The sequence below is a fragment of the Aythya fuligula genome, chromosome 1 (assembly GCF_009819795.1).
Source record: "Aythya fuligula isolate bAytFul2 chromosome 1, bAytFul2.pri, whole genome shotgun sequence".
NCBI classification, from domain to species: Eukaryota; Metazoa; Chordata; class Aves; order Anseriformes; family Anatidae; genus Aythya; species Aythya fuligula.
The window spans coordinates 57,245,156-57,259,770 of NC_045559.1; the positions used below are offsets into that span (position 1 = coordinate 57,245,156).

Here is a 14,615-nt window from a genome sequence, read left to right on the forward strand (position 1 = left end):
CATATTTTCTGCTCTTGGCAAGCAGAATAACAGTTGGGTTCCAGGAGTGTAAACAGAGACAAGTGCTTCGGCTGCAGTGCTGGAATATGCATGGGAATATTTACAAACAGAGCAGCCAGGCCAGCTCCTATTGTCACTGTTAGTTAGCGTCCTGTTATGTTGCTATACCAGACTAGCAGAAAAGTGTCTGAAACTTTCAGAAAACAGGAATGTGGCATTCTGCAGCCCGCAGGCTTCTGATATTCTCTGAAAGTTGGGACATGACTAACATCTTGATGTTAATAAACAAAGAAAGTGTAATCTTTCATCACACAAAATGTCACACTTTTCGCAATACAAATGTTAAAATATAAACATTTTTTCACAAATCTGTCAGTTGTTCAGCTCTGTTGAATTGACACTGCGACTTAAACAGGAAACAGGTGGCAACAAGTAGCTTTCTGAGAACTGCTGTCATTTGTATGGAAAAGACATACAACAAAGACAACTGAGCTAGAAGTGGTCAGTGCTGCCAATTATACTGACCTGTCGGGTAATGCTTGCAGTACTGTTGGCATCAAAACTCCAGAAATTGCTTTGTACAGAATCGAGTCGCAAACTCCGACTATATTCACTACAGTTGAAGAACCCAGTACAGGCAGCATATGAGGAGGCATCCCTTGCCAAAAGTGCAGAAGAAAACTTTGAACCTGCAATCATGAGAAGAAGCAGGGATGTTTCAGTGACAACAACCAAAGGCCACAAACACACTTCTTAATTGATCCTGTTTATATAGAGCTTGTTTCAGCCCCACAGCTAGACTGATGGTACACAACACAGGCAAGGTTAAGTTAAAACCTTTCACACACAATCTGTCTTGATATACGTAACCGCACTAGGTGCAGTAAGAAATATTTGCCATTTACATATTTTTGCTTCTCAATCCCTTCCCCATCATTGATCTTAACAAACAGATTCCCTAGCAAAATATAATATCCTGCTCTTAAGAAAGTATTCAGAGGCTGATCCAGCAAAACTTCCTGTATATGTGAATGAATCAATTGGCTTGGAGTGAAGGGAAGGGAGGTTTGTTTGGTTTTCCTTAAGCTGTATGTCAGATTTAATTATTATATTAAACTTCTGGGTTCCCATTTAAACATGGCTAGGAGTAAATCTGGGAGACACATTAGAAAATGTGAAAAAATGTAAAGTAATATTAAAAAAATAGTTTTCTCTCATGAAAGCACCTAACCTGGGTGCAATGACTTAGAAGAGCTGCAGATTTAAATCCAAATAATGTGAAAATTAAGCAGTGAGATGGGAAAAAGGAGGGAATTCCCTGCCATTGTTCAGAAGGCAGTCAAAAGACCCATTTCCTTTGACTTTTTCCAGAAGCTGTGTTATATTTGAATCAGGCCCTCAGCACCTCTACAGTCAGATTTGCTTTCCCAGAAAAGAGGCCTTCTTCACATGTGATACAAAACTTCTTACGTTCCAGTAATGTTTGATATTTGCAGTCATTCTGCTGTAATTATAGGGCTGCATGCATGCACTGCCAGAAAACCCTCAGATGCAGTCAGATATCCAGCAGGAACAAATCTTATCCATCTCTAATGGATTGTATCAACTGCTGAGCAGTGTGTGTGTTCCTAGCCGTACTACACTACAACTGGGGAATTAGAAACCTGAGCTATAGGTTTATCGGGGTGTCTGGTGGGCTTTAGGTCCCCAAACTCCTTTTCCATTGTTAACAGACCAGTAGAACCATTTTGGAACCAAGTTGGCTGTGGCACCTGCCCTGTGTTTGTGCTGAACACTCGGAGCAATTTCTTCAGAGAGAGCTTAGTTCAAACACAAAGCTTAGAAGAGTGGTGATGGACACACTTTCTGAGTTGTAAGAATGGGATTGTCCAACATCTTGTAAGGCGATATTGCTACCTTAATCCTGATGGAGAGACAAAAACATTCCCATTGCTTTCACTCCTCTAACTTGCATCATGTTATAAGTGAGATTTAACGCTATCACTGACATACTATGTACTCAAGTATAGCTATTGTTCATTATTCATGAAAAGGATTAGCCGCCATAAAACCATAAGGTTGTAATATCATATTCAAAATAAGCTCTCAGATCCATTAATACCTCACGTATCATTAAGCTACAACTGCAGCTTCTAACCATACCTCATCAAAGTTTGCTCTTATTACAGTGTCTAGTATCCTCTGACAGTGAGTTCTATACATCATAATAAAGGTAGAAACCTGAAAAAGAATGAGAGGGAGACACACAAAAGATCATTCTACTTTAAGAAACCTGCTTTTAAAACTATAAGAATATAGAGCACAAAAAAGTAAGATTTTTCTATCTTACCTATGCACAATTGCAAAAATAATGAAATCAGACTATAGTTAGATTAGCTTTAAGATGAGTTTTCTTCTTAAAAGTAAATTCTCCCTTTGAATTCATGGATTTTTCTATGTCAATGGGGATTCTTCAAATGTAAGAGGAGCAAAAAGCCTCAGTGAGATCAAAGACGAGAATGTGGCCCTAATTAGGACATAAAGAACTATAAAACCCTATTCTTTTGTCCACTTTACATTGATACTACACATGTGAATAGCATCAGAAAACTAGCAAGCTCAGCCAAGAGCAGTCAGAGCACTTTTGTCATATGTGCAGATAGGATTCTCTTAATTTCCAGCCTAGAAGGATACAAAATGCATTAAGTCTCTCTCCCCTCAAGAAAGCATCAGGAATCTTTCTCAGTTTGCCAACAAATGGGTTCAGAAATTAAGGAGCTATAACATACTGCAAAAACTGAAGTCTGGGGTCTTGTTATTAGTGATTTAGTGATTAGTGATCCGGTTACCCTCAAACCTTTCCTGCTGAATGCAACATAACTTTAAAAGAAGGCTGTGCGTAGGCTTTAGACGTGTTGTACAGCTGATAGAGTCAGCTGCCTATGCTAAGGGAAGATATTTCTTACTATTATAAGAAGCAATTAAGCCTCCCATAAATAAAGTCAGAGCGTTATTAAACTCAATCTAATTTAAAGTCTTTATATATTAGATAAAGCTTTCATCCCGAGCAGGGGAAAAACAACAACAACAACAAAAAACAAGACAGGCCGAGAAAATATTTCCAAAGTGTTACCTTCTCCTCTGGCAGACTGGCTGGCAGATTTAGATCTTTGACATTTGGAAACTCTGGCAGTAATGTTCCCAGTTTGGATCGTGGTGAATACGCCACTGTCTGTTTGGTTACTTCTTTTTTTCCCGTTTCGTTGACCCAGGCGGCTCCTTTTTTAGAATACATCACATCGTAATACTGGGAGTTTTCTTTCACTGCAATTCCATAATAGTGGTACCTGATACATAGAGATGTACATTTTAAAAAGTGGATTGGTTGAAATAAAATTAAAAAAAAAAAAAAAAAAAAAGATACAGGGGTAAGAGAAACTGACAACGCTAATAATTTCTACAGCAAACCAGACTGTGATAGTTTATTATTAACAAGCATTGATTCAGTAGCAGAACATTGTGGTAATACATTGATTGGGTTTTCAAATTTCTTTTCTTGTGGTAAAAGTAGCTCTCTTCAGAGTTAATAAAGCTGGCTGTTGCAGGGCAGGACAACAATGGACTTCTATTTTTTTTTCTTATTATTAAAAAAAAAAAAGCATCCTAAAGCTACTTGTTGGCAGGGCTGTGCTGTGCAGCTGCTCTTTTAGTTTAGCAATAAGCAGAGGTACAGACCCTCTGGACAAGCCCTTCTGTTGTTTCAGCTCCCTGATTCTCAGACTGTTTTGATCCCTGAGCAGCACAAGTCTTCACTGCAAATGAGCTTATCAGAAACATTTGAAAAATTGAAAACACTTTGGGGTGGGGAAAGCTTGTGCTTGAAAGCAGTGAACACTAGGAAATGTACAGTTTGAAATTATTTGCTTCATCACTTAGCATCATCTTTGGTCTTAGATCCACAGAGGATACTGCCCAGCACCGTAACTCTGCCTGAGCAGAGCACAGTGGGAGTCGCATGGTGTGGCTGTGCTACAAGAATGGATTGGTGGCCTTATGGCACAAGTTTGAGCTATGGCTTAGCTTTATAATAGGTGTTAATGAGAGCACTGATTATCCTGTCTAGCCCTTGCATCAAAGCAGCAAAGACAATCTTATTCACTCCATAATTTCGCTAACATTCACTTCATTTTCTCAGCTGTAAGCACCACCAACACATCAGTTAAATTTTTAATGGTTAGAAAGGGCATCATAAAACTGTCTTGCTCTTGTACCTTTGATCGACCCTACTTTCCTAAAGGGGATTTTCAATGACCTTCCAGTTCTCTCCTTACAGCCTGTCAGACCGCAGTGAGACTCTCACTTCTGGATCCAGCTATGGTGGTAGGAGAGGTTACCATCTCCAGGTGTTTGTCATCCTCTCAAGGCAGTTGCTGGGGAGTGATTTCCGAGTGCCACCAGCACATCAGTTCACTTCAGTGGGCCCTAGTTTGCTTTAGGTAAAATAATCTGGCTTTAATAAAGTCATTAATTAAAATAGTGAAAGATCAGTGTATAAATGACAGCAGCTTAAACTAAGGTGATTTTTTTTTTTCCTGTAGCAGATTCACTCATAGTCATTCACCCGCAAACCAGCACATGCCATAATCTCCAACAGAAAGTAGTGGCAAATAGCTGGAAGCCCTAATCTTGTCTACCAGCACAGATGGGCTGAGAGGCGGCCTGGGGAGCTGCAGGAACCTTCTTATATGTTGCTCCCTTACCATGCCCACTCAGGATGTTCCCTATCATCCATTAAAAATAAAAGCTATCTTGAGCTCAATATTGAACAATCCAGGCGAGATTTATTTAAAATAGCTGATGTGATATGAATGGGATTTCCTATCTTCAATACCTCAGAAAGCCACGCTATCTGCTCCAAATCTGCCCATCAGGGCTTAAACCAAAATGCATATTCCACAGCAGAAGCCAGGCTCCAGATCAGTCCTACCCTGTTACAGATAGATGACAAGACCCTCTTTCTGCCAAGCTACATGGAATATAAGAGCCTATAACACCAGATGTAGAAGTTTGGCTTTTAGCTTGACTGGTAACAAGTCCAGGTTGCAGCTCAAGTCCCCACTATGGTCTCTAGCAGCTGTCACACACGCACTGTGTGTACCAGCCATAAAGCCTACCTACATCTGCCCTGCGAGCCTCAGCAGTATGTCTGGGGCTGGGGAAGGGGAGAGGAAATGCTACTGGGAGCTACCACCACAAATTATTAAGGGAAAGGGAAAAAGGAAAAGCTCACAGCAGGCAGGACAGCAGAAGTTCTAGAGAGACTGAGAGGTTTGTACAACTTCAACAGGGGTCAGTCTCTTATATCAAGTTTCCCCTTAAATCAACTCAAGAAAGAAAAATAAGACTGAAAGACTCAGAAACGTCGTAGAATGCCACTATGTGTTATTCCCTGTCCGGTATATTTCACTTGGTAGTACACTACATAAAGGATTTCTCCAGTTAGCATCAAAATCATACAGACAGCAATAGCTAAATTAACACAGAAATTTTTCCAGACAGCTTCCTCCTTTAGCAATTGTTACATCCTAAAAGGCAAAAACTCATTAGTGCAGTTCACACAGATTATTTCTTGAGCACTTCTCTGCATTTCTAACAGAAAACAAACAAGCAAAAACCACCACAACAACAAAACACCCCCTTAATACAATAAGCAAGGCTTGAAAGTTTGATCTGTAAGAGAACAACACGCAAGCCACACAATCATTTTTGTAGTAAACAGCAGAATGTTTTTCCTTTCATGGATCCAGTACCTGCAGCACTCCTTTAAAGAAAGAATAAAATTCCCTTCACACCATATAGTTTCCATCAGCTTAAGTAACTTCTTGTGTATATAATTGGAGACTTTCAAGCTGCAGGACAGAAAGAAATCAACTTTTATGTTTAGATGCTTTCTCATGCCTCACCTGTGGTGGAACTGTTTTTAAGCTCAGTGTGATAGAGACCATCTGCATGCTTACAGCAATAAACCCAGCTGCAAAAGAGAAAGCCTCACAACTGATGACCCAGAGTACAGTGCCACTGGAGCTCTGAACTTTGCAGTGTTATAAGGCAGCAGTGCTATAAAAAGACTGAAGGCAGAACAGTATGAAATCAGATGATCTTAACCACTTCTATGGCCAAATTTCCTTGGCAGTAGCAACGAAGGGGAATGAAAATCATTGACTGGCAGCAATTGGTCAGCACAGTTGGTGATAAAGGGACTGAAGTGTTAAAGCATAAAGTAATTTATTTACATAATTTTTAACTGGAATGCATCAGATGTTTCTGAAAACAAAACCAGAGCTCAGTTATAGCTGTGCTGGGTCTAGCAAGGAGTGTATTTATTGTGAAGAAGTACACTATGCAGGTAATGCTGTGGATGTGTTTATACCTCTCCTCTTCAATGGATCAAATGATTCCTTCGTATGCCATAATAACTGGAGTGTTAACTACTGATGTAGTTATCATCTTTTGGACCAGAAGACTTCAATTTTATACCTACTGAGGCTGTGAAATATGAGCGACCATGTATGATCTCCCTCACAGGGGTGAGCAGGGACTATCAGGGACCAAGAATTTTGCAGCGCAGTTCATAGAAACTCCCCACTTCCTAAATAGGGATCAGAACTACTGCAAAGATGGCATGAGAAGAGTATGTGACCTGAAAGCCACCCTGAGAGGCATCCAGGTTAGGGGAAAAAATGCAAGAGCTGTTAAGTCTCACTGATTCTTAGCCTCATTGAGAGCAAAGAGACATCGCTTTTACAGACACAAGACACCTTTGGTCAGTTGATCAAAGGCATCTTGCCCCTGTGAGAGACTCCTAGAGCTGCAGGAGGAGTGAATCCGAATCTATTTCTCTTTCTGGAATTATGATGAACTGTTTTCAGAGGTACCATCTTTTGGATAAGGCAATAAATTAATTCTTTGATCACGTAAAGATACTTACAGCAAAAAACGGTCATGAAATCCAGGTTTATGGTCAATTTCAGTTTAGACCAATGTATAATTCTACCTAAAACCCACATAGCGTTCTGCCACTTACCCTCTAAACTGAAACATGATGTTAACCAGCTGTCATTTCCCAGCCTCCAACAGTAGCTCTACTAGTGCTAGGTGTGAATGCCCTTTATGTTGTGTAAAGTGAGTTGAGAAGAATTATAGGAACAACATGGAAAATATTGGCAATGAAATCAGTAAAAGATCTCCATTAGACTACCCACACAGGACTATCACTGCTGAATCAATAAGACAATGTAAAAACTGCAATGGAACCTCCATCAAAGTTGGGTTTTAATTCCCCAACTGGACAAATCATTCCCTGATGTTATTCTACTCTGTTCAGTAGAGTAAAGCCAGGGCCAGATGGGGCCCTGTGTGAGATGATAGTATACCATACACTGCTTACTTTGATTGGCCTCTGGTTCCAAGTCTCCTTGTCGTTAGCTGTGGAAACTGTTGCCTTATTATCTGCAAATGAATAGAGCTGATATTAGAAAAAAAAAAAAATGAAAAGCACATTTGATAAGAATTTATTACAGACTGTAAAGACAAAAAAGCAGAAAAAAAAAGTACTATGTCACCAAAATGCATGGGAGGGGAAATCAGAAGAAAGCTTTTCATTTTTTCCACTACTGAAAAAGGAGAAATAAGCTTTTAAATTCAGTATAATTCTATTAATTACCACCAGTTTAAATAGAGACTTTCTGAAGTTACTGGAGCAGAACATAGTTCCTTAAAATCTAAGATCAGTTCTATCTCTAAAATTACAAGGATCATACTTAGAATTGGCTGGGTATTTATTTATGTTGGTTGCAGGACCAATATACTTGGTTTTACTGCAACTAGAGGGAACTTTCCTTTTGAGAGTTTGCGAGGCAACAGTTCTTTAAAGTCCTTCCCTGCCATTAAACACACCCTTTTCTATAAGATGATTCTGTGAAAAGATTTTGGTATTTGACAGAGGCACCAGTTGCACCAGCAAAGACTCGCTGTTGCCTTTGTAAAGATAGCTCATAATCAATTTATTCTCTATGGAAAACAAGTGCATCTCAGAAACAGCAGGATATTGTCAAGAATCTGGACTCTACTCTGTCAGCTGAGATTAAAAGAACACTGCTACTGTAAAACAAAACTTCTTTAGCACCAGATGCATTTAAGGAAATGGATTAATGAATGTAGATTGCGCCTTCGGTAGCCAGATCCTACATCAGCCAGGCTACTCCTGATGAAAATGCTCTGCTCGAGTTGCTGGGAAGGTAGCTCTCAGCACCTTGCAGGATTAAACCTGATTCACGGTGTGGTCTGCAGCAGTAGCAAAATTCATCTGGCAGAACAGTCATGCAAAAAAGACCACAGTAAGCCTTGAAGATTCACTTATGAGAGAAATTTCTTCCTTTTCTAATTTGTAACCTATTTTAATTGTGTTTGCATGATATAAATTGCTAAATGGTTCCTATTTTGGGGGGCACAAAACAAGTATCATTAAACGAAAGCAGACATAGAAACGAAATACAACTGTTCAACCAGAAGAAAATGTCAATTAAGTTTGATTAAATGATATAGATTTTTTCCCCATAAGCCATTTTGCCACAGTGATAAATATTTAATCCTGATTGATGACTGAAAGCTCTAGAACATGTATTTGGATCAAAAGGTACTATATAAATAAAGACATTACAATGTCACATATTTGACTGTTCCTTTGGTAATATTTTTTATCAGACATACAATCAGCTTTCTTTCATATCATGTAAAAATTGACCTGCAGTGGTTTCCAAGAGCTTTGCACAACATGGCTTCTGTCAGAAACACAGCACAGACTCGGACTCGCTAGGTTGTTCAGCTTTAATTTCTGGAGCAAAACTTCAGCAAACAGTAAAACACTTTTGTGGAGCTGTGAAAGTTCAGCCTAGCTGTTTGATAAATGAGCAGACAGGCAAGCAGCCCTTCTTTCTTTTTTTGTATGGATTCAATGAAGCCTGCCTAAAGAACACCACATGCTGTTCCAGCTACTGATCTAACATTCCGCAACATCTCAGCCTTCCAAATTCCCTTTAATTACACATTAATCCCACCCCTCTCTCTTTCATTTTCTGCAGACAGGGTTGGGGGCTCCACAAGGCTGTGGGAAAAAAGGCAGTGTTGAAGAACTACTTTCTGAGGATGGCTTTTTGGGTTAGGGGATTTTTTTTTTTTGGTAGCAGTTGTCATTCAGAAAATTCCATTCCTCTCCTAAAGTCGATTTTACAGCAGTAGACTCAAAAGTAAATCTTAATATTAGATTTACTTTTAGCTTAATTTTTCTTTTTGGAGCAATATGAACACGTATTACTTTCAAAGTGTGTCTAGTAGTGATGAAGTGTTACAATGCACACTGTAAATGCTACTTTATGAACCATATGCCATGGGAGTTCCTGGGATTTAAATAAATCAGCCAATTTCTACATACCAGGGCAGAGGTGATCAGGAAAGGAGAATAACAGAGCAGTCAATCAGATGATCCTTTTTCTTTTCTTTGTTTCTTTTTTAAACCCAACATGTTTAAACAATGAGGTACACCTTTCGGGATACAGCCAAAAGTATGCATCTCTTGAAATATTCTTTACTACTAATTTACAAAAGAAAATCTAGCAAACCTCTGAAAGAAAACATCAGGACTCTTTGATCTAATGCATAAGCTATGTATAGCATGGCGTACTCATGCTTGGGTGCCTGTACACATGAGCATCAGTATTTGTGTTTGTGCTTGGAATGAAACAAGTCAAGTAAGGAATGAACTAGCTGTTAAATATAAATGCTTATATTTGTCTACACTTATGTGAATGCTTATGCAATGATATTGCCAAAGGCAATGAGATTTCCCTGAAAGGAAAGAGGAATTCAGAGCAGAAGGACAAAGTGGAGTTCACTGTGCACTGAAATAAGTGGAAAAAGAGTCCAAAAAGTTGTTTTTAAATTGTGTTTTCAGCCTGAAAAGCCTCCCTGTAAAAAACACCATATTTTTGTTGCGTCTTTATTGACTACAGAGAAAATGAATTAATTTTATATCTGAAAGGAGATGGGGGAAGAGCATTCCTAGATATCAGACATAAAAATTCAGGTTAGATCCGAAAACCAAGTCGGATTCTTTTCCTTTCATCACTGCAGTGGGGTTGCATAAGCAGAAATGAAGCAAGACCTGACCATGCAGTTCAGACCTCCCTCTGAATGGAGCCCCGTCCCTGTTCTCACAGCAGGGCTGGCTTCTCAACAGAAGCAGTGGTAAAAAGATCTCATGGGTGGTGTCCAAGGGAATTTTGGAGTGAACGGGACTTTTACGATTGTCCCTCAATGGAACTGAAATTTCATCCCGCGCTTCTCCAAATTTACCACAAATCCAGCTGCTTATGAAATCTGCTGAGTAAGGGGATGTAGGCTTTATATTTTCCAAGTAATATTCCATCAAAATTATGTGGCAATTTTGACTTCTATGCACTCCTTTATGCTACTTGGCTTTTTGTTTTTGAGACAGATGCACAGCAGCAGTTTCACATGCAAATATTCCTGCCCCTACTATACTAACCTCAGAAACCACTGCTCCTTCAATTTCTTTCTCAGTTACTAAACTTCAGTTCTTTTCTCCCTTTCTTTCCTCTGTGCCCTGCTTAAGACCCTTTCTCACCTTCTGCCTATAGAAGATCTTGTATGATTTTCTTGGTTAAATATATATACATATATATTAAGAACTGCTTTATCTTCTTTCAACTTCATAGTTCTCTTGGTGATTGCCTGCTATATAGATAAGAGCCAGACAGAACTCATTACATCATAAAACACCACATATAGAGTTTATACCTTTCCAGTGGACTCCTAGACCCAGGTCTGCGTTTGTTTAACCCTTTTGCAGATAATCCTGATGCATGGCACAGGACGAACACGAGGGATCCTTGTTATTTCTGACAGGCCGTACCTGTTCCACTCTGAATGTATGCAGCAGCCAAAGTGAATGCAGGAAAGGGTCATCTCCTATCATTCTCTCACATTGAAATTATAGTGCTGGTAGTAAAACATTCAACATATACTGCACTGAACTCAGAGCTAACAGGATTTTTACCACATTTTGGCCTTTTAAACGTAGGTGTCTAAATAAACTTGAATGAGATACCAATTTACTTGTATTTTTGGTCATTCTTAAAATAGTGGAACAAAAGTGAAATAAATTACTGAAGCAGCCACGTGAAACAGAGAGAATGCTTTATTAGCAACAACTAGAAAAATGCACTTCCTCTGTAAAGGTCTGTATCGTAGCCCACACAACCATTGAGCCCTAGCCATGGCTAACTGCAGGAGCTGTCCTGTTACCAGCAAACAGCTGCACAGGCGCGTTCCTTCATCCTGCTTACTGCCAGCTGAGATTTCTGCCATCACACCTATCCCCATAACTCTAGCACTGGGATTCAAACATGAGCAGACAGCCTCAGCTTTCAAATGAGAAGTGCATTGTCTATTATGCCTTCATTCCTAAATTATGACCCATCATTGGTTATTTGATTCACTACCAAACTGAACTTTGTTTCTACTATTTTTTTTAATGAGATGACATCCCAAAACAAATCAAAGGGAGGGGGGAAAAAAGCATCTCATGCATTTGTCTTCATGCTAATGAATAAGCATGTAAGAAACCAGCGATGTCAGAAAACTTTTGAAATCTTTTTTTCCTCTCTCCCTGTAAGAAAATGTTAAATTTTCCTCTGGGGGCAATAGACAGAGGAAGACTTTATGTTCATTTTGTTTGTGCATCTGATCTAGAGGGACATTATTCTTTACGACTCTTGTCCCTTTCTGTTTGAAATAATTCTAGGCGTGCTTCTAGAACTTCCCAGGGTAATGAAATAAAATCAAATTAAGTTGCATCACAGCATTTGAATGCTGCCAGAATGAGAAACTGACTCCAGGCTCCAGGACCCAGAACTCTGAGGAGTTCTAGATAACAACTCCTTATAAAAAAAGCCTGGCTCTATTTACATCAATGCTGGTTTCTAATCCCCTATCTAGAGGGCATGCATTGCTTCTATGAAGTCAGGGACAGAAGATATGGGTTTATTTATCCACATTTATTGTAGTGTTTCAGATTTAAACTTCTTTGCTGTGGCAGGAGGAAAGTAAGAAGTGATGACAAATGTAATTATACCCCCACACAGCTATGTTTTCCTTGTTTTCAGTGCTGTCAAACATAAACAATCCTGATGTCCTAAATCTTATATGGTGTCGAATTTTCAGGGTCATTCATCTCTGACCTGTTACTGCTCTGGCTGGATCATTTTGGGGTTTCCCCATCTGCTTCAGTGCTTTTAAAAACCCTGTTCTGTATCTGTTATTATTAACACTCGTGCTAAAAGGTACCTTTTGGATCAAAGGTGGCTTGGTGCTGGCTTGACAGCACATTACCTTGAGTAAAAGGTCAGAATAGGTTTTGTCCCACTCGTAAAAAAATGCATGATCAAGCCAGTCCATTACAAAGTACAATTCCTGTTCCCCAAATCCACCAAGCTGTGTGAAGAACAGGAGAAGCAGCATGACTGTGTCTATACCCTACTCCTTGCTCACTTACTTGCATAACCCTAGAGGGAAGAGCATAGTGTAGATACAGGTTTAATATGCTCCACCCCACATCCATGGTTGGTTTAGATTCAGTAACCTTCCCATTTCTCTACACTCACTTTCATCATTTTATGGAATGAGCCATGGCCTAGCTGTAGGGTAAGATCTTACTTCTAGCCCTGATACATCTCAACTGATATTGCAAAGCAAGTCAGACAAGGCTGTTGGCACTTTTTCTAATGCCCATGCCCAATTCCGCCTGCTGCGGAGATTAGACTCCACGAGGAACTCCATCTGAACCGGACCCTTTAGCGAAGCTTGGGAGACCTCAGCTCAAATTCATCCACATCCAACAATATCCTCCTTCAGCAGCTCCCCCGGCCAGATGGAGTGCAGCCTAAGGCACGATCAAACAGCTTGCTGCGTTCCAACAAAGCTGCGAGCACCGAATGCTCTGCCTCAGACGCCGAACTGAGCCGCAGCCACTTTCCGTGCTGGTTTGCTGAAGCCAAGCAGACCTAAAACCCTGCACAACTCCCCCTGCTCTTTCCTGGTGCCAGCGTGCTTCCTGCCATCACGCCCAGCGTATCTGTGGGAAAAGGCTGAGCGCCAGCATCCCTGCACTCTGGCAGACCCCGTGCTGTACGAACTGCCTCTGGGACGTGCTGACAAGGCATGAGGTAAAGCAGCCCCGAGGCCACTCCGCTTCATGCCCAAGGTCTGAGTGGAAGCCAGACGCTTCAAGTGGCAAAGCCTGTAAAAATGCCTTTTCCAGAGGGCAAATCTTTGGGAAAGAGAAAGCCTCTCTAATGAAACGGAGGTGTCCTTGCTGGTTTTCTTGCTCCACAGGCTCAAGGAGAAAAAGGCAATAGACAGCAAGCTGCAGGAATAACAAGGGATCTGTAAAGCAGCACTGGGGGACAAAGAGCTTTCCTAGTACACTGTGGGACCACCCTTCCCCGCGCCAGTATGACCACTAGCTGCCATGGTTATTATGGACTTCTCTATGAAGGCTGACCTACAAGATGTGGAATTAGGGAGAAATGTCATACTGGTACGAACTGTCCTTCAGTCAGGCACATTTGCTGTTAAAAAGAGATGAAGGAAAAGCAGAGATTGCTCAGATGGCGCTGACAGACTGGTATGGTCCTTTAATGCAATAACAGAAACCACATCCTCAACTTCAGATTGATTTTTCCCCAGCTCCGTTTTTCTTTTCTATATTAACTTGAAAAAGCCTAATAAAAAACCCATTCCATACGTAGGACTTGTCCATAATAAAGCACTTGCTATTTTAGACTAACAGAAAAGAGCACTAAAGTAAATTTGGCATTGCTATACACTTACCATTGAGGCTACTAGGAAGCAAATTGAGAGCATAGGGAAAAAATACATCTGCAGGAGATGTATCTCCTTTGCATGGCAGGCAATTCCCAGGTGTACGTGGTACAGAATGCAATCACATTGCAGTGTCGTTATCAAAGAGGTTTCAACGATGCTAACTTGTCTGTCCTTTTTAAGAGTCAACAGACACTATGCTAGGACGAAACTGTAAATCCAACCTATGTTAATCATGCTTGGAGGAACAGTGCTGCTGGCAAAACTTTGGGGCATAGAGACAGTGCATAGTGATAAGAGAAGGCTCTGGCTGGTGCAGCTTGAAGTGCAAACTATATTGGAATAAAACTTTTCTTTCCTAGTATAACTGTGTCTCAGACTTTTTTTTTTTTTTTTTTGCAAAGTAGAAATATTATTCAAAAATGTAAAAGATCTTTCCTAACCAAAAAAATAAAAGAGAGAAAAGAGGAAAGCATTTAACCTCCAGGGGGCATATGGGAGTTGTGGGAAGAACTCCATAAGGATGCAAAGAGTTTGCATCATGAGCAAACCAAGCTTTCCTAAGTGCTCTGTATGAGAAATTAGCAGGGTACTGGAGGTGACAGCACTACACAGTAAATGCGAATTGGTCAACTGAGGACTTAGAGGACGGGGAA

At 40.2% G+C, this 14,615-nt stretch overlaps 1 protein-coding gene across 2 annotated transcripts in view; it reads right to left on the minus strand.

The window, feature by feature from the left end:
* Nucleotides 1-14,615, minus strand: part of RFX4 (regulatory factor X4) — a 91,131-nt gene that overhangs the window by 42,602 nt on the left and 33,914 nt on the right. For both annotated transcript variants that reach the window (XM_032196972.1, XM_032196979.1), the window contains 4 exons: nucleotides 7,448-7,509; nucleotides 3,134-3,347; nucleotides 2,164-2,241; nucleotides 526-689 (listed from right to left, as the gene is read on the minus strand). In XM_032196972.1, coding sequence (XP_032052863.1) covers nucleotides 526-689; nucleotides 2,164-2,241; nucleotides 3,134-3,347; nucleotides 7,448-7,509 — 518 coding nt within the window. The remainder of the gene's footprint in view (nucleotides 1-525; nucleotides 690-2,163; nucleotides 2,242-3,133; nucleotides 3,348-7,447; nucleotides 7,510-14,615) is intronic.